Below are 17837 nucleotides of genomic sequence, written 5' to 3'. Positions count from 1 at the left end.
TCATCTCTACAACTCAATTTCTTATCTTAGTTCAGGAATCCGAAGTTTTCCCTCTACTACCCTTAATCCGAAGTTTTCCCTCTACTACCCTTACTCCACAACATTTTTTCCTATTTCGAATTTCCTCAGCTTTTGGATATCAAATCTTGTGCTAATCTATGTTGCCTTTGCCTTTTGGTACTGCCTTGAAACTACCCTTTAACCTTTCGTTGTATGCGCGATCAGCAAGAACGCGGCTGTTAAATTTACAGCCGGAGTTACGGACGCTCGTAAGCAGTCGATACACGCATGTGGACGATTAAGCCCCGCGCGTGCGCGCCAGGCTTTTTTTTTTTTTTTTTTTTTTTCCTTTGGAGCGTGCGCACCGAGAAAGACAAAGGTGGGGAAAGTGACCAAGCAGTCATCCAGGCGCATGCCCATCCCTAAGTTGCCCCAGCCCCGGGACGCTCACGGCGGGGAAGTGGGTGTGGCCTGACCAGGAGCAGCAGAAATCCAATCCGACTGAGTGGGCTCGGCCCCTCCCTCCGCACGATTGGTTAGCTCTCAGTGTTGTGGGGCGGGGAAAGGAAGAGATGTGGGCGGTGGAGTGGGGGGGTGGCGAAGAAAGAGAGCCATCTCGTTCTGCGCAAGCGCGAGCAAGCGACCAAGAGGGGGCGCGCGAGAGCGAAAGGGAGTGTGGAAGCCCTGATGTGCTGGCGAGCGCGAGCTGGGTCGCCAGCCTTGACGCCTGCGCCGTGGCCCTCGGGGCCCCGCGCGCGGCGGGCGGGTGCCCGGTGCGCCTGCGCAGTAGGCGGCGGCGGCGGCAGGGGGAGGTGGAGGCCGTGGAGAGGCAGCGGCAGCAGCGGGTCCCGGGACTGAGGCAGCAGCGGGGGCGGCGGCAGGCGGAAGCTGAGGTGACGAAGGCAGCGGCGGCGGCGGCCGTTTCCCTCACGGTGGCGGAGACCAAGGCGGCGGCGGCGGACGGGGAGCGGCCCGGCCCCGGCCCCCTGCTCGTCGGCTGTGGCAGGGCCGCGGTGGGGCCGGCCCGGCTCCCGCCCCCCGCGGCTCCCCCTCCGGCTCCTCCCCCGGGGAGACGCCGGGGGCCTGGCCCGGCCCGGACTCAGACCGCCGCTGCCGCCGCCGCCGGGGCAGTCGGAGGCGGCGGCGGCGGCGCCATGGGCGGCCTGGCCTCCGCGGGGGACGTGGAGCCGGGACTGCCCGTCGAGGTGCGCGGCTCCAACGGGGCCTTCTACAAGGTGAGGCGGTGCGTCGGCCGGGGACACCCGCGTGCGGCCCCCTCCCCCCGCCGGGGAGGGGGCAGCGGGGCGGGACCGTGCTGCTCGAGCCGAGTCCTGGCCCTCCGAGCCCTAGCCCCACGCTCCCGCCCGCGTCCCCCCGGGGGCAGCCCTGCGAGTGAAGCCCCTTCCTCGTGCCTTCGGTGCCTCCGTTGGTTACACCTGCTCTCAGCCCCCTCCCCCGTCTCGGAGAGAACGAACATCGGGGCATTATTGTGCTCGGATCAGCGCCCGCCTCCCCCCTCCCCCCCGCGAGGAGACCCCATTTTCCCAGCTTCTCGTTGACTTTTCTTGTTTTCCCGGTGGAAGACGTACCTTAGACCTTAATCACATCCCCCCCGCCACGGTCCAAGCACATGGAGAATTCTCTTTATTCTTCCCTATTATCCCCTCGGGAAGGCCGTCCCATATTCGATCCTTTTATCTTCCTCGGAGAGGCCTCTGCCTCTGGAAGACTCACCCCACTTTCATGCTGCATTTCTGCTGCCAAGCCAAGGAGAAACGGTCAAAATCCATTTATGACATTTGCTATCTTTGACCTCAGCAACTCTGGGTTGTAACCAGGCAAGTTGCCTCGCAGCCGTAAGGTGGCATCTTTCCCCTAGGCTCGCACCCCACCCCTTTATCCCGAGGCCAGCTGGTCGACCATTCTGCGGGCTGCGCTCCTTTTTGTATCACTTTGACCTCAGCTGTCTTTAGATCATTCCTGTAGGTTCTTCATCGGGAGCCTGGTAAGCCTCCCGTTCCTAATCTCCAAGTGGGGGGATCACATGAGATCTTGTGAAGGATTTCCACTTCTGGCACACTTCTGGCCAGCTCCCTCAATCTGGGAACCTGGTGGCCTTTTTTTTTGAAGAAGGGGGTTTATCTTTAAGGGTCCTCGTTTACCTCAGCTCTTCCCTTGCCCAGGATTTGGGTCCACAGAGCTCCTTCTCCTACCGCCTTGCGAATCCATTATCTAGGACACTGTTTTCCCATTGGGGTGAAGCCAGAGGGAGACCCCTCTGGGGTCAAATTTTTCTTTTTTTTTGAACCCCTTTGGACTTCAAGCCTGGAATTGTAGCAGAGACTTTCCTGATTTCCGTCTTCCTTCATTTACCCTGAGGAGCCAGAGCAGAGATGCCTTCTTACGCCTTGGGAGGAGAAGAGCCTCCTTTCTTTCACTTCTTTTGGGCCTTTTCTCCTGTAGAAGACCTCTCCGTCTTTATGCCCTTGGAAATGACTTTCTCCAACTCTTTTCCTGTGAAGTTCTGTAACGGGAAGGGTCTCGTCTTTGCCCTTGTAGTGGAGTTTCTGCCCTGGCTCCAGTTGGTAAGTTGAGTGTAGTGATTTTTTTTACCCACCCTTAAAAGCCTGTCCGTTTCTGCCTTGCTTCGCTCACGAGATTTCTTTCTCTTCAGTGCCTGTGGCCACCCTTGTCTCTTTATCTTAACTTATCCTGTCAACCTAAGTCTTCAGCTTTTTATCCTAAAACTTGTGTGCCCTCCGGGAACCACCTTATTCCGAGTCTGAAGGAAGCTCCCGACTGATCTCTTCTGTCATCTTTTCTGCATACTTTTCTAACTCAGAATTTTTCTTCTAGCCTGCCTTCGTAGCATTTGTTTTCTTTGGCAAAAGTCTCTAATTCCTTTCTGATTCTGATAGAATACGTTTGTCTCTTGTATTCTTTTTCCTCAAACTTGGGTTATCTCTGTTGAAATACCCTTCTTCATAAGATTTTGTCCTCATTTCCCCCCAGTATCTTGTCCTTCATCTGGGTGTGTCCCACCCCTCACCTCTAGGTTCCAAAAAAAGCGATTCTTAAATTGAGTTTGAGATTGAGATACGATGTTTGCTTTTGTTCTAGGAAGCATAGGCACTAAGCATAGCTGGGAAAGATCGGTATCCAGTTCAGACTAACTGTGTGGGACGGATGGGAAGGGAGATGTTTTCCTTTCCACATATACGTGTCCGACACAAAATCTCTCTCAGAATCTTTCCCTTTTCCCCTGTGGGCTATGGCAGTGATAGACTTGGGTGAACTAGGGACAGGATGCTCAGAAAGTAGAGTTTGGAGTTGAGCTGAAAGCCAGGTGATGTGGATTTTGTGTTCTGGGCACGTTAGCATTTTCTGCCTCATGGCTCATTTGAAAACAACAATAAATCCCTAAATTCAGACTAATCTTTCTTCAACTTTTAGTGCCATGTAGATACTTACCATTCTGACCTTGCTACTGATTTAGTATTCATGACTCAGCAAACTTTGGTGTGGGTCAAGGAATGTTTACATCGCTTCTAGAATATAAATTTGGGAAGGCCCCTTTCTCCTCTCTCAGAATTGGGTCCTGTTGTTCATTTTCTTCCACGATAGCACCGCATATGTCAGATCTGGGATCTCTGTTATCCTGTAGCTATCCCACCAGCTCTTCCTTTCCTGCTGGTGCCTAAATGTATCTTATTTTTTAAGTCGTACTCTCCCAAATGAAATACCTGTTCACCTTTCAGGGCACGATCATCCAACTTTCCGGACCTTAAGTGGATATCCACATTCCCATTCCTGTCTTAAGGAATATCTCATCCTCAGCTTCGACCTGTGGTTTTTACCCAGACCCCTCCTGCTTTTCTCCTAGAACTCCCTCCTTTCTTTTGAGATCCCAGGATTAGAAGATAGGGCGGAGGTGGGGACTAATTTCATATCTTCTAATTTAAGGAACCTGAGTATCTAGAAACCTTGGGCCGCTCTCCCTCTCTCTGGTCCTAGGCCCTGTAAGCCAAAGCCAGGATATGCCGCAGCCACTAAATTGAGTCATTCTTCGGATCTGGTTGGCTTTCTAGAGATTGACTCACCTGCTCCTGCCCTCACCTGCTTATCTCCTTAATGAGCATGGACTGAGCAGAACTAGGAGCTCACTTTTCTACCACTGGTGTCTTTGGAGGAAAAATATGGGTGATGTGGGTGAAGTTAAGGAGCAGAGACTGGACTGGAATATGAAGTTGAGGAGAAAGCTTGTGCTGCAGAATATGTGAAGGAAAAAGACCCTAGAAGTGTAAGAGTGTGTGGCGTTTGGTTGAACTGAGTAATGTGAGGGAAAACTCCATTCTGAGCTCTGCATTTCTGCTTTGGGGATGGATCACGGTAGCTGGAGAAAACGGGGTGGTAGTGCTACCTCTACCTGAGGGCCAACCCTAACATGTTGGGGGAGAATCGGATTAGAGTCCTGGACACATCCTCTGTGAAGGAGTTTACCTGGGAGTGGGAATCTCTTCACAAAGGAGGCAGACAAGTGATTCTCTTCTAACTCCTCCACTCCTTTTATCTCATCCCTGAGATGTTTTGAGAAAAGCTAATTCTCAAACTATTTTTCAAGTTTGGAGATAGACATTTTGGGGAAAGAATTGGATAAAGTCAGCAGAAGAAACTGGTTGAAATGTTTCTAGAAATCCAGACAGACCCTCATAAAGGGAGAAAAGAAGAGGAGAGGGATGCCATGTTCGCGGTTATGGGAGGCAGGAGGAGGACGCTCAATGAGGAGCTAAGAGAAGAACCCAAAAAGGAAGAAGGACTGGGGCAAATAGTGAGGAGCAAAAGTGCAGAGTAGTGGGCAGCATATAGGTGCATCTGAACGAAGAGCGGAGGAAACCTGGGGAATGACCAGGGAAAGGAAAGCACAGAGGAGGAGGAGGAGGCCAGGTGCCAGGAGGACCACAGACACCTTGGGCTATAGTAAAGCTCTGGGTCGTGAGCTGGCAGAACAAGATCTGATTCTGAAAGAAGAGCAGGATGGCCAGCTGGTACCAAGAGTAAAATTTGGGTTTAGATTTTCCCACCGTGAGGATATAGCAGTATGGTAAATTTACGTGTGACCAGTTCGTTGAGGTGGGAGTGACACAGGTGTGCGTTTGTCGTGTTTTCTCTCCTACGCTCAACTGCTGTGCCTACTTGCAGGGCTCAGGAATGGTTCTGTGTGTTAGCCTTTTGGAACATCTACTTTTTTTATTTTAAAGATTTATTTAATTGAGGGGGGAAGGTAGAGAGAGAGAATCCCAAGCAGACTCCCTGCAGACTCCCCACTGAGTGTGGAGCCCAACACCCGGCTCCCCACGACCCCAAGACCATGACCTGAGCCGAAACCAAGAGTCAGACACTCAACCAGTGGAGCCACCCAAGTGCCCCAACCTCTCGTTTTTTGTTAACAGCTTTATTGAGATACAAACACTGAAGTACATGCATTCAAAGTATAGTTTGATAGGTTTTTGACGTAGATACCCGTTTACGTATCCCTGTAGATACATGTCATACCATCACCACAATTAAGATATTTCCATCACTCCCAAAAGTTCTGTCAACCACCTATCTGCTTTGTTAGTAATACATTAATTTGTACTTCCTGAATTTGACAAAAGTGAAAGAGCAGTTCAATAAAGAAAGGGTAGTCTTTCCAACAAATGGTGTTCAAACTGGCTATCCATGGGTAAAAAACGAGCTTTGATCATATCTTGCACCATATACAAAACTTAAAGCAGATCATAGACCTAAGCGTAAAATAAAAACTATGAAACTTGTAGAAGAAATAGGAGAAAGCTTTGTGGTGTTGGATTAGGCAAAGATTTCTTAGATAGGAAACCAAAAGCTCAGTTATAAAAGAACAAATCGATAAACTGGACTTTCAGAATTAACAATCCCTAATTTTGAGTATGTGAAAATTAGAGAAGGTGGAAAAATTGGGAGCATAGGATTGAGCACATAGCTTTGGCTTCTTCAGTGAGGACACAGACAGTAGGAAGTGGACGAGCTGTTCAATCATCCCTGTTCTCTCCCACATCATCATCTCAATTTGGGGGTCTTTTTGTCTTTTTCAGATTCATAGTAGTGTGTCATAAGTCCAGCATTAAGAAATCTTACATCTCCGAAGTCCTGATTTTTCCTTCTGTAAATCGTGGTCATCGTTTTGAACTTCATCAGTGTTCTGAGTATTCATCTAGGACCCAGGCATGAAGGGCCCAAGTTTGCTCAGGCCTCTTGCTGTCGTTGGGGAGCTAGACCCTTCTCTCTCTTGGCGGATCCTGATGTCCTCTAGGTGTCCCAGGACAGCCTCACACTGTCTCATGGGATATTCTTAGCCTTGCTGAGTGTGGTTGGTATTTTAATTGAACTCTGGCAAGTTGCTCAGCATAACGGGAGGCTGACAGACAGGGAGGCCCCTGTGGGAGCCTTAGTAGACCCATCAGTTTCCCGGCTGTTCTCGTGCAGGTGATGTTTCCCCCTTCTGTTGAATTTGTCTCATCTTAGTTCTAGATTTTGCCACTTCTCTTTCCATGTCAATATCATTTCCTTTGTCTCTACCTCAACGTTCATGTCTTTTCCCCAGCACAGGTTTTTCTGGCCCTATTTTAGATTGCTTGTGTCCCGGTCTAAAACTCGAGGTAATGGTCTCTGTTTCTGTTCCCTTGATGGTGGTAAATTGTCATTTTCTTTTTTTCTTTCTTTTTCTTTCTTTTTTCTTACTTTGTTCTACAATCCATTCTAGGGCTTTGTGAAGGATGTCCATGAAGACTCTGTTACCATCTACTTTGAAAACAAGTAAGACCTTGGGAATAGAGAATCCAGCATACTAGATCCTACAAGGAGGGTGGAGAGGAGGGGGCGGCCGAGTCCTATGAGGCATGTAATAGGTGGGAAGAGCCAGAGCTTTGGGTGGTCAACTTAGGTGGATCCCAGGAGAAGAACGGGCTGAAATTTGGTGAGAGTGGGGGACTTTTGACCTAGTATTAGGTTCTAGCAAGAGAGAAGACACTGCTGTGGAGCAGGGCCTGGGATTTAGCCTCTAATCACCAGCAGTAACCCCTTCCTGAAGAAATGGACAACCACGTTAGCCCGAATAGCTTTCATGTCACTGTTTCCCTTGGCAGCTGGCAGAGTGAGAGGCAGATTCCTTTTGGGGATGTCCGGCTACCACCTCCAGCTGACTATAATAAAGAGATCACAGAAGGGGACGAGGTGGAGGTAAGGGCCACGGGCTCCACCCTTTCTAAATGTCACTTTGCCCAGGATTGCGTCTCCTTTGCCCTGATACTAGTACCCTAGGCTCCTCGCCGGTTTGTTCAGTCTCCTTCCTCCCTGCGCTAAGCTACTGTGCCCAGCCTGGTAGGCTGTGGAAGAGAGAAATGCACTGGTTCCCTGTCTGTCGCTGTTGTGATCAGACTCCCGGGAGCTTCCCAGTTTTAGGGGAGTCACCTTCTCTCTGTTTATGGTGACAGCACCCTCTGGTTTTGTTTTTGTTTTTTAAGATTTTATTTATTTATTTGACAGACAGACACAGTGAGAGAGGGAACACAAGCAGGAGTAGTGGGAGAGGGAGAAGCAGGCTTCCTGCAGAGCAGGGAGCCCGATGCAGGGCTTGATCACAGGACCCCGGGATCATAACCTGAGCCGAAGGCAGACGCTTAACAACTGAGCCACCCAGGCGCCCCCACCCTCTGGTTTTTAATCCACTCCTTCCTTGAGTTTCCTTTGTTTCTATGTAATGTACCTCCTAAGTGTCTGAATGCCTGTTCTGGTCTGATGTTTTTGGGTGGTCCTCAGTATCTCTTATTTTCACCTTCAGGTATATTCTCGAGCCAACGAGCAGGAACCTTGTGGCTGGTGGCTGGCCCGGGTGCGGATGATGAAGGGAGATGTGAGTGATGAGAGGCACACGTCCTAGTCAATGAAAGGGGGGAGGCAGACGCTCCGGTCATCCACACTTGTTTCTTCCCTTCTCTATTTCTGCCAGTTCTATGTCATCGAATACGCCGCCTGCGATGCCACTTACAACGAGATTGTGACCCTGGAACGGCTCCGGCCAGTGAATCCCAATCCCCTGGCAACCAAAGGCAGCTTCTTCAAGGTTACCATGGCTGTGCCTGAGGATCTGAGAGAGGCGTGAGTTAGGGATGTTGGGGTGGGGGCCCCCTTGACAGTCCTCCTGTCTGCCCTTCTTCTCCCAGGCCCCACTCCTGTCAGTCTTCCCTCCTGTTCCCTTGGGCCTCCAGAGCCCTTCTGGCTCCCAGTCCCTCGCTTCATTCATCCCTGTTCTCTCACTGCGGTCCTTCCTCTTTTCTCTTTTGTGGTCCCTGTCTCTCCCCCGAACCTTTGCCCGCTACACTGTGCCCACTGAGCATTCTTCTCTTTCTCGGCAGCTGCTCCAACGAAAACGTCCATAAAGAGTTCAAGAAAGCATTGGGAGCGAACTGCATCTTTCTCAACATCACAAATAGTGAGCTCTTCATTCTGGTGAGTTACCTGCCTGACTTGCACCCAAACCCCTGCAGCAATTTTTCCTTCTCCCTTTTGAACTCCTTTGCAGAAAGGAAGGAGCTCAGATGTGCTTCTATTTATTTGTCAAAGAAGGCTTTTTATGGCTCCTAACCCCTGTGGGCCCAGGTAGCCCCACGTTCCCTTAGTCTTCCCTCATGTCTGACCTTAATTTATTTTTTTTAGCCTGGCCATCATATCACAGTCTGGGCTGGACCCTCCCTTGTGTATTTGGACTCTCAGAAAATAGACTACAGTTCTCACCTCAGCTTGCTGCCTAAAATCACTTCCCTTAGTTGCCCAGATGGTAGGCCCTTGTGAGACTGATGATGATTTTCCTCCTCTCGCTTCATTTCTTAATTCCTGTCCTTTTCCAGAGACTCGGGCATCCTGATTCCCAGCTCCTGGCTCTTCCCCAGTGTGTATTCAAAGTCCGTTTTAATGACTTTTCCATTGGTTTCTTCCCAGTCGACCACAGAAGCTCCTGTGAAGCGGGCATCCCTGCTGGGTGACATGCATTTCCGAAGCCTGCGCACCAAACTGCTACTCATGTCCCGCAATGAAGAAGCTACCAAGCACCTAGAGGTAAATTTGGGCTCTACTTTTTGCTGCTGAATGGTATTGTTGTCGTTCCCCCTTCCCATCCCATCTTCCACCCATCCTCTTGTGTTTACAGAACAAAAAGATTAAGGTCTTTCTGGGCCATTAAATCTGGGTCTGCTATTTTATCCCAGACTCCTCCAGATGGCAGAGCTCCATCGTGTTATAATAGTACAGTTGTTTTCCAGTTTTTTTCTTAACCATGGGACCCTTTGATCAAGTGAAATTTTACTTGAAAGCACGATGCCTAAACAGATCAATCAGAGCAGCTCTGTCTAAAAGTGGAAGAGGCGGGTGTGGCCCTGACCTCCACTGGCCTCCCCCAGATCACCTCTGAGAATCAAACTGCTTTGCAGGGTATATTTGAGAACCATTTGTACGCTGGAAAGACCACTGGACTTGAAATCCCAAGTCTCGCTTTGTCAAATATTGACCTTTGGCAGAGCATTTGGTTTCACTGAGCTTTAGCTCTGTCTGTGAGAATAAGGTAGTTAGACTAGAATATTTCCACGAGGTCTTTTTGAGTTCTGATGTCTTAAGGTGGTCAGATTCCCTTTTCTTAGGTGTCATACCGTCCTACACAAGTAGGGTGTGTGTGCGTCCATCCATTTCCATTTATCAAGAGAACTGATCTTTTGGGGAGGCTCTTCTCTGAGCCTGTGCAAATTGTGGAGCATGGTGATCTTTCACTTCTCCAGGGATGCCACTACTCAGGGCGGTGGCAGTTAAAAATTCACCCTCACCCCGAGATGGTATGAAGTACGTCTGCTCCGGTTCCCAATGAGCAGATTCCCTGGTGGCCGGAGCTAGACTTCAGCTCTCCTAGGCCCTGGTTTATTGATCAGTGTGGTGAAGAGTGCCAGATATGGGGCGGCTGGGTGGCTCAGTCGGCTGAGCATCTGACTCTTGATTTTGGCTTAGGTCCTGATCTCAGGGTCGTGAGATCGAGCCCCGAGTTGTACTCCATGCTCAGCGCAGAGCCTGCTCAAGAGTCTCTGTCCTTCCTTCTCGTGCACGCTCCCTCTGCCCTCTCATTCTCTCGTTCTCTCAAATAAATAAATAAAATCTCTTAGAACATGCAGGTAGCTAAGTTAGCCGTAAGTGCAAAGTCTGTTTTTGAGAGAGCTTGTTCTTTTTTTTTTTCCCTATTTTTTTTAAATTACTTTGAAATGTTGCCTGTGTAAAGGAAAAAGATAACAAAACAGGTACCCTTGTACCCATCAGGCAGTTTAAGAAATTCAGCCCTGGGCAAACTTCTCTAGAGGATGTTTGTAAATCATTGTGCATCCTCTCCCTCCCTCCCTTAGTTATTTTGAACACCCAGTGTAGTCCCTTTTTGTTTCCTTTTTCTTCTTGCCTCATGTAAGCCTTCGCCGTAATGTAGTCCCTTCTGTCTTGTAAGTAGGAGTAGTGGACTGGAATCGGGAATGTCCCCTTTCAGATAGCTCTCCTGTTTGGTGCTTCTACCTAGGACTCCCTCTTCCAGAACCTTCCCCGTCTTCCTGCCCTTGTGCCCAGCTATCTAAGGCCTGGCCGAGAAATGAAGTGGCAGTGTGTTGTTCCATAATCGGCTCCTTTTATGCTTTTCTCAGCCCCTTGCTTTCTGTTCATTATTTTGGGAGCTGATACTAGTTTGGTTAAGGTAATCATAGTTCCTTACTTTTGCATTTATCTTGGGAAAGGGTTTTTCACACCTAATTTAATCCTTATTTAATCATTATTATAACCTTATTTAATCTCCTGAGAGTTTGGGGGCGGGGTAAGTCCGGTGTAATCGTTTAGCAGATGACAGAATAGAGACCCTGAGAGTGTGCTGTGTTTAGGATCGCATAACCAGATAGTGTTAGAACCACATCCAGAACTGTGGTGGCTCCAGCCCAAACTCTGCCCTCATGTGCTTCCCCTCCCCGCCAAGCCATTGGTGTTTGCCAGGTAGGGGGTGGACGGAAAGGTTCCTGAATTCTCTGTACGGGTCCCCGTGGTTGGATCCAGGGTGGTTCTGGCTTGTTTTCACACATTTTTCTCTCCTTGAGGTCCTGCAGTGTCAGGTACCTGGGACAGGTGTCTGGGGTTCCACCACCACAAACCTCACTGTGCCTTTTCCTTTCAGACAAGTAAGCAGTTGGCAGCCGCCTTTCAGGAGGAGTTCACCGTGCGAGAAGACCTGATGGGACTGGCCATTGGGACTCACGGTGCCAACATCCAGCAGGCCCGAAAAGTACCCGGGGTGACGGCCATCGAGTTGGGTGAAGAGACCTGCACTTTCCGCATCTATGGGGAGGTCAGCGAAAGACAGCTGTGGTTTAGGTCCCTTGGGGGTAGAGCGAGGCGAGTGTTCGGTGGACCTCCCTCCCTGACTTTGGTGGCAGCACACTTTCCCAAAGGCAGAGAGAAGCAGGAGGATCAGGGTCTGAGTAACAACCCCCCTCCTCTCCTCATAGACTCCTGAGGCGTGCCGACAGGCCCGGAGCTACCTTGAGTTTTCGGAGGACTCCGTGCAAGTGCCCAGGAACCTTGTTGGTGAGTTGCGGGTGTGTACGCATAGGAGAGAGTATGGGGGGGGCCAGGTGTGAGATCCCCTAAAGCTGTTCTGGGCTCGGCAGCCCCCCGGGGACTTCCAATTTCATGAGGACAGAGCAGTCTGTCGGAAGAGTGACAAAAATGGAAGAACAGATTTCTCTGGATTGTAGTATTTTGTCCTGAGAACTCAGGAGAAACTTAGAAGCAAGAGAATAATTAAACAGAATCCATATATAGGAGCTGGAAGACTGTTTATCTTACCTGTTTTTACTCTTAAAAAAAAAAAAAAAAAGCCTAATTTCTCCTTTACCCATTCAGGCAAAGTGATTGGAAAGAACGGGAAAGTGATCCAGGAGATTGTGGATAAATCTGGTGTGGTGAGGGTTCGAGTAGAAGGTGATAATGACAAGAAGAACCCCAGGGAGGAGGTATGGGGCAGCTGCATCTAGAGACTGGTTTCCAGAAGCAGATGGCATTGTTCTCTTGTTCTTCTCTGGGAGCTGGGATTTCTAGAGGGCGGAGGATGGGGGTTCCTGGGGGGTGGGGGACGGGAACTTCTGTGTCCCTCTAGTAATGCAGAGCCCAGAATGATCCCGCTGGGTGAGCTTCCATAGGAGGCAGGGTGGAGTTGGTACTTGCCTTGACTACTCTCCCGCTAACCGCGCCCATCCTCTCTGCTCTGCAGGGGATGGTTCCTTTCATATTCGTGGGTACCCGGGAGAGTATTAGCAACGCCCAGGCCCTGCTGGAATACCATCTCTCCTACCTGCAGGTACCCAGGCCAGAAGCCGGGGAGCGGAAGGGTGTGGGTGTAGCAAGGAGGCAGAGGCTGCTGGCGGATGAAGTTAGGAGCAGTGGTGCCCAGTTTGAGGAGAACGGAAACCACGGAGTGGAGATTTGGGGCTGTGGGGTTGGATCCCGTAATGTTCCTCGTTTAGCCAGTGTCTTTCTCCCGTTCCTGAGAGTTTAGGTCGCTAGGGGCGGTCAGGGCCAAGGAGCACGAGTGAGGGAGGAGTGTTTGTGGATCTCGTCACTCCTTCGGTACCTCTCTCCACCTTCTGCCCGACCAGGAGGTGGAGCAGCTCCGCTTGGAGAGGCTGCAGATTGATGAGCAGCTTCGGCAGATTGGGCTGGGCTTCCGCCCTCCCGGGAGTGGGCGGGGCAGCGGTGGCAGCGACAAGGCCGGATACACCACGGACGAGAGCTCCTCGTCCTCCCTCCACGCTACGAGAACCTACGGGGGCAGCTACGGGGGCCGCGGCCGGGGCCGGAGGACAGGTGGTCCCGCCTATGGTAAGACGACCGTGGGCCTTGTGGGGAGAGGCACAGGCCTGGGTGGAATCTCGAGGAAAGGGTGACAGCCACGTTGAAGGTGGGACTGGCTGGGGGATGGATTCTGGGGTGGGGTGAGTGACCCGGATTGAAGCCCAGCGTGTCCTTCAGGCCCCAGCTCGGACCCATCCACAGCTTCTGAGACCGAGTCAGAGAAGAGGGAGGAGCCTAACCGAGCTGGGCCGGGTGACCGGGATCCCCCAACTCGGGGGGAAGAAAGCCGGAGGCGGCCGATAGGGGGCCGGGGTAGGGGACCCCCACCTGCCCCCCGGCCCACCACGAGATACAACGCTTCATCTATCAGCTCAGGTACCGGTATCAGACGGCTGGGTTTGTGGATGCAGGCCGAAAGGAAGGATGATGGACGCCCGATAACCACCTTCTCTTCCTCTGACCAGTGCTGAAAGATCCAGACAGTAATCCCTACAGCCTACTGGACACATCTGAACCAGAGCCCCCAGTTGACTCAGAGCCTGGGGAACCCCCCCCAGCAAGTGCCAGGCGCCGCCGCTCCCGCCGCCGCCGCACGGATGAGGACCGGACTGTCATGGATGGAGGCCTGGAATCTGATGGGCCCAGCATGACAGAGAATGGTCTGGGTAAGGGCTGTGCCTGGGCCTGAGAAGGGAGAGCTGGGCAGGAATTGAGGTACGGGGCATTAGATGCACCACTTGGGTTTTCTGTGCCCCACAGAAGATGAGTCGAGACCCCAGCGTCGGAACCGGAGCCGCCGCCGCCGTAACCGTGGGAACCGGGCGGATGGTTCCATCAGTGGAGACCGTCAGCCAGGTCAGCGAACACTGGGTGCCGGCATCCTTCCCCAGAGTGGAGAGAACGGGGTGCCTTTTGGTGGGGGTTGGGGCTTGGTGGGTGTCCAGGAGCTGGATACCCGCTTCCTTCTGAAACTCTCGGTCCTCTGCCTCGCGCAGTGACCGTGGCGGACTATATCTCCCGAGCCGAGTCGCAGAGCCGCCAGCGGCCCCCCCTGGAACGCACTAAAGCCTCAGAGGACTCTCTTCCAGGACAGAAGGTAGGCAGGCGGGGTGTCGTTTACCCCACCGCGTCTCCTCCAGGGCCAGGGGGCGCAGGGAATTCGCAGAGAAGCCGGTGTCCGATGGAGTTTAGGCTGCGTGTGGAATAGAGAAGGTTTGGCTAGGGCAGGGAGGTTTCGTTCGGACTTCCGGGTGCCTGTAAGAGCCCCGAGAGTGGCAGGTCAGCCGCCAGGAGCACTATTATGGCGGGGGGGGGGGGAGGGCATTACCTGGATCTCTGCTGACCGGCTTCCTTCCTTCCTCTCCCGTTTTTCTTCCCCACTTCCCCTCAGGGCGACTCTGTCAGCAAGCTTCCTAAGGGCCCCTCAGAGAATGGGGAGCTCTCCGCCCCCTTGGAGTTGGGTAGTTTGGTGAACGGGGTTTCATAAAACCTCCAGCCTGCATCCCTCCCTTCTCCATCTCGCTTGCTGCCCAACACCATGGCCCTCCCAGGCCCGACTGACCTGCGCTGGAGCTGCTCTTATCTAGGGGGGAGGGGGGTGGCACAGCAGCTTGGGTCCCCCCTCAACCTCCAGGAGCTAGTGGAGGGGTGTGTAACAGGGTCATACCCCCTCCTCTTGTCCACCCTTCCCCAGGGTGAGGGAGCCTCTCTCCTTCCCCATCAGACTGGATGTGCCTTTATCCTCTAATGCCCCGATCTCTCTGAACACCCCCATTCTCCGCCTGCTGGTGCGGGGTGCTCCTTGACCCACCCGGATTTGACCATTCAGGGGGGCTCCCCTGCTATCCCTCCTCCCATCCTGTACCCCCCATTTCTGGGGCCTCATCACTGTGGAAGACGGGGATAGTAAGGGTATACGTGGGTGGGAGGCATGGGGAAGGTTTTGGAGTAGAACCAGGGGTGTGTATGAAGGGGGGTGACAAGGTCCCCCGGGGGAGGGGGGGACCAACCTTGTCTGGTGGATGAGAAGGCGTATTTATTTTTCACTGTACAGTATTTAAAAAGAGAATAAAAAAATCCAAATGGCTCTGTGGTTCCTGCACCTTCCTTGTCCCCAGTTGGGTCCAGCAGTTTCTCTAGGATTGACCTGTCCAGGCCTTGTTTCCTGTTTCCTGTTTCTCCCCACCTGGCTTCTCTGGTGTTCCAGAGATTGTCCACTTCTGGGAATTCCTGGCATTCCTCTGTTTCCCCCCGGCCCAGGTCCCTTTCTAGTCCGGAGGCCAGTGGCCTGTGGACTGTGGCTTGCTGCTTCTCCCCTCCCCCAGGTGTGCCGATAGAGGGAGCGGGGCCCCTCCTCTCCCCTGAGTCACCGCGGGCTAGGTAGGGCTGCCCCGGGCCGGAGCCGTTCCTGCTCAGAGCTGAGAGCCAAGGCCGGCTGCCTAATCCGATTACCCGAGGCCTGGGGCTTGGGCCGGGCCTGGGGCTGAATGGGGAGCCGGGCTCCCTGGAGACAGCCTCTGAGACCTAGGTGTCCGGCCCTTCTTGCTGCTGGCTCTCCGCGCTGGGTCCAGGCCGCTTCTCAGGCACCCACAGTGCTGACCGCTGGGCCCTGGGGGGTGGGGGCCCAGGGGAGCCCGGGCTTTGGGCTCCCTGCCTTCAGACTCAGGTTTGCAGATAGCACCTGCAGTGGAGAAACCGAGGTTTGGGGGCTGGAGTTGGGAGGGCTTAAGTTTTCTCACCTGGAGGAAGGGGCTGAATCACCACCTAAGCACCTGCTGGGATGACTCAGGAAACAAAAATGGACTGCCTCCTGACTGTCTTGGCCCAGGGGCAGGTCAGGGCTTTGAGGAGCAATAGACACAAGAAAAGGGTTTGGGGTAGGGGGTGGGGTGTTCCCAACTTCCTCCTAGCTCCATTGTGACCCTGAGGGCTTTTGATTCCCCAGTGCTTGATCCCATTGTGCAAAGGAATTGACTTTAAATTGCCAAAGCTCCCGAAGGGAGGGGAAGGCGTTCAGAGCTCCTGGCGCTGGAAGGCTTGACATCTGGGTCTTGGGTGGGGAGGGGGCGTGGTGCCCCGAGGGGAGTGGTGGGGGCTGGGAACAGGACACCTGGGTTTGCCTAGGGGAGGGGGACGTTGGCGCCCGTCAGGAGGCGCGGTCTGCGGGGAGGGAGTGGGGAGGAGTCTGGTTAAAAGCTGTTCCCGGGTCTGGCCCACCCGCCAGCCACAGACGCTGAGGCCAGGTGAGAGGGGCGGTGGCGGCCGGGCCCCGGGACGGCCCGGGACTGCTCGGAGGCCGGGCGCGCCTCGGCGGAAGGCGAGCTGGGCCGGGCACCTGGCGGCATCCGGGAGCGGCGAGCGCAGTGTGCGCGGTGCCGGGGTACCGGGCAGCGGGTCGGGCGCCGGCTCTCCAAAGTGCCTGGTTGGTTGGGAGCAGGGGCTCCGTTCTCAGGACTCTGAACTTGGGGACGACACCCACTTCTATAAGGACACGAGTTCTCTGGAACGACTGCAGACTGGGAAGACCCTTGCGTTTTAAGGACACCGCGTGTGGGCATCGACGTTCCGCTTTGGAAGGGAGGGCGCCGAGGACGCCCTCGCAAGGCTTCCCTCCACCACCGCCCCCCCACGCCCCCATGGCGCTTCCTGGCCCTTCACACGCCCAGGTCTGGAGCCTGGAGCCTCCTGCTCCCACGGCTCCTGCCAACCCGGCCTCGGGCTGCCCGGAGCGGGAGGGCGCCGGGAGCCCGGGGGCGTCCGGGGGGCTCCCCCTGGAGAAGGTGAAGCGGCCCATGAACGCGTTCATGGTGTGGAGCTCCGCGCAGCGCCGCCAGATGGCGCAGCAGAACCCGAAGATGCACAACTCGGAGATCTCCAAGCGCCTGGGCGCGCAGTGGAAGCTGCTGGGCGAGGACGAGAAGCGGCCCTTCGTGGAAGAAGCCAAGCGGCTCCGGGCCCGGCACCTGCGCGACTACCCCGACTATAAGTACCGACCTCGGCGCAAGGCCAAGAGCTCGGGCACCGGGCCGCCCCACTTCGGCCCGGGGAGCGGCGGCGTGGCTGCCGGCGGGCCGGTCTGGGGGCCCGGGTACGCGAGCACGCAGGGGAGCAGAAGCTTTGGGTACCAGCCGCCCAACTACTCCGCAGCCTACCTGCCCGGCGGATACGGGTGAGCGCCTGGGGGGCGGGCTGAGGCTCCGGCAGGGGCCACTCCGGGGGCACCTGGGGGGGCGGGGGTTAGCGCCTCCCCGGCCGCCTAGTGCCCCGCCGGGGTGGGAGCGTTCTGGTGGCCCCGGGGTTCCCTGGAGGCCGTTTCCATCCCAGCCCGGCAGTGGCGGCCCCCAGGATGCGATCCTGTTCTAGTTACCCGAATTTCCCGTTTCCTCCCCGCTTCTGGCCCTCCTGTGACCCGGCTTCCCCTCCCTGCCCGCGGGGCAAGGAGAGGCCCGGCCCGACTCTGCCCCTTCCTGGCCTGCCGAAAACAGGCGCGACACGCAAGCCCGTTCCAGAGCGTGCCCTGACACGGCCGCGCCCCGGTTCCCAAGCCGCCGTGGGGTCTGGTCCCCAACCTGCGCTACCCAGTGGGGCCCGGACAGCCAGGGACCGGTGGCCGGGTGACGGCAGGTTCTACCTCTGGGGCCAGAGGTGGTCCCACCCACCCCCACCTGTGCGCGGGGGGCGCCGCCGGCACCTCCCAACCCGGGGACGGGCTCTAACCCCAGTGTCTCTCTCTTTGCAGCTCTTCGCACTGCAAACCAGAGGCCTCCTCGCCGTGCTCCCTCCCTCAGAGTAACCCCAGGCTCCAGGGAGAGCTGCTCCCCCAGTACAACCCCTGCCTCCCCCCAAGCTCTCCCACCCCGTACAGCCCTCCCCTGCTGGGGCCCCCCCTGCCCCTGACCCACCTC

The 17837-nt window shown here is 54.5% G+C and overlaps 2 protein-coding genes across 2 annotated transcripts in view; both read left to right on the top strand.

Annotated features, from left to right (window-relative positions):
• Window positions 1-808: 808 nt before the first annotated feature.
• On the top strand, window positions 809-15060 carry FXR2 (FMR1 autosomal homolog 2). Its single transcript, XM_021694500.1, has 17 exons — window positions 809-1235; window positions 6782-6834; window positions 7164-7257; window positions 7859-7930; window positions 8027-8175; window positions 8433-8526; window positions 9016-9132; window positions 11258-11428; window positions 11589-11667; window positions 11986-12095; window positions 12353-12439; window positions 12738-12960; window positions 13111-13308; window positions 13398-13598; window positions 13693-13788; window positions 13929-14029; window positions 14324-15060. The coding sequence occupies exons 1-17, from the start codon at window positions 1155-1157 to the stop codon at window positions 14417-14419; spliced, it is 2022 nt and encodes a 673-aa protein (XP_021550175.1). The 5' UTR covers window positions 809-1154; the 3' UTR covers window positions 14420-15060.
• A 1103-nt stretch (window positions 15061-16163) lies between these two features.
• SOX15 (SRY-box transcription factor 15) overlaps window positions 16164-17837 on the top strand; it is a 12707-nt gene continuing 11033 nt past the window's right edge. The window contains exons 1-2 of the mRNA XM_021694537.2: window positions 16164-17101; window positions 17672-17836. Of these exons, the coding sequence (XP_021550212.2) occupies window positions 16569-17101; window positions 17672-17836 (698 nt within the window). The 5' untranslated portion in view covers window positions 16164-16568. The remainder of the gene's footprint in view (window positions 17102-17671; window position 17837) is intronic.

The sequence above is a fragment of the Neomonachus schauinslandi genome, chromosome 15, assembly GCF_002201575.2.
Source record: "Neomonachus schauinslandi chromosome 15, ASM220157v2, whole genome shotgun sequence".
In the NCBI taxonomy this organism is placed as follows: Eukaryota; Metazoa; Chordata; class Mammalia; order Carnivora; family Phocidae; genus Neomonachus; species Neomonachus schauinslandi.
The sequence above is the reverse complement of the archived record's forward strand: the minus strand, read 5'-3'. Positions and strand labels throughout refer to the sequence as shown.

Bases quoted from the DNA above. Each gene is read 5' to 3' on its own strand.
- FXR2 (XM_021694500.1), top strand. From the start codon at position 1,155: ATGGGCGGCCTGGCCTCCGCGGGGGACGTGGAGCCGGGACTGCCCGTC. The intron at 7,258-7,858 runs GTAAGGGCCACG...TTTCACCTTCAG, and splicing joins CAGAAGGGGACGAGGTGGAG to GTATATTCTCGAGCCAACGA. The intron at 12,961-13,110 runs GTAAGACGACCG...CGTGTCCTTCAG, and splicing joins GACAGGTGGTCCCGCCTATG to GCCCCAGCTCGGACCCATCC.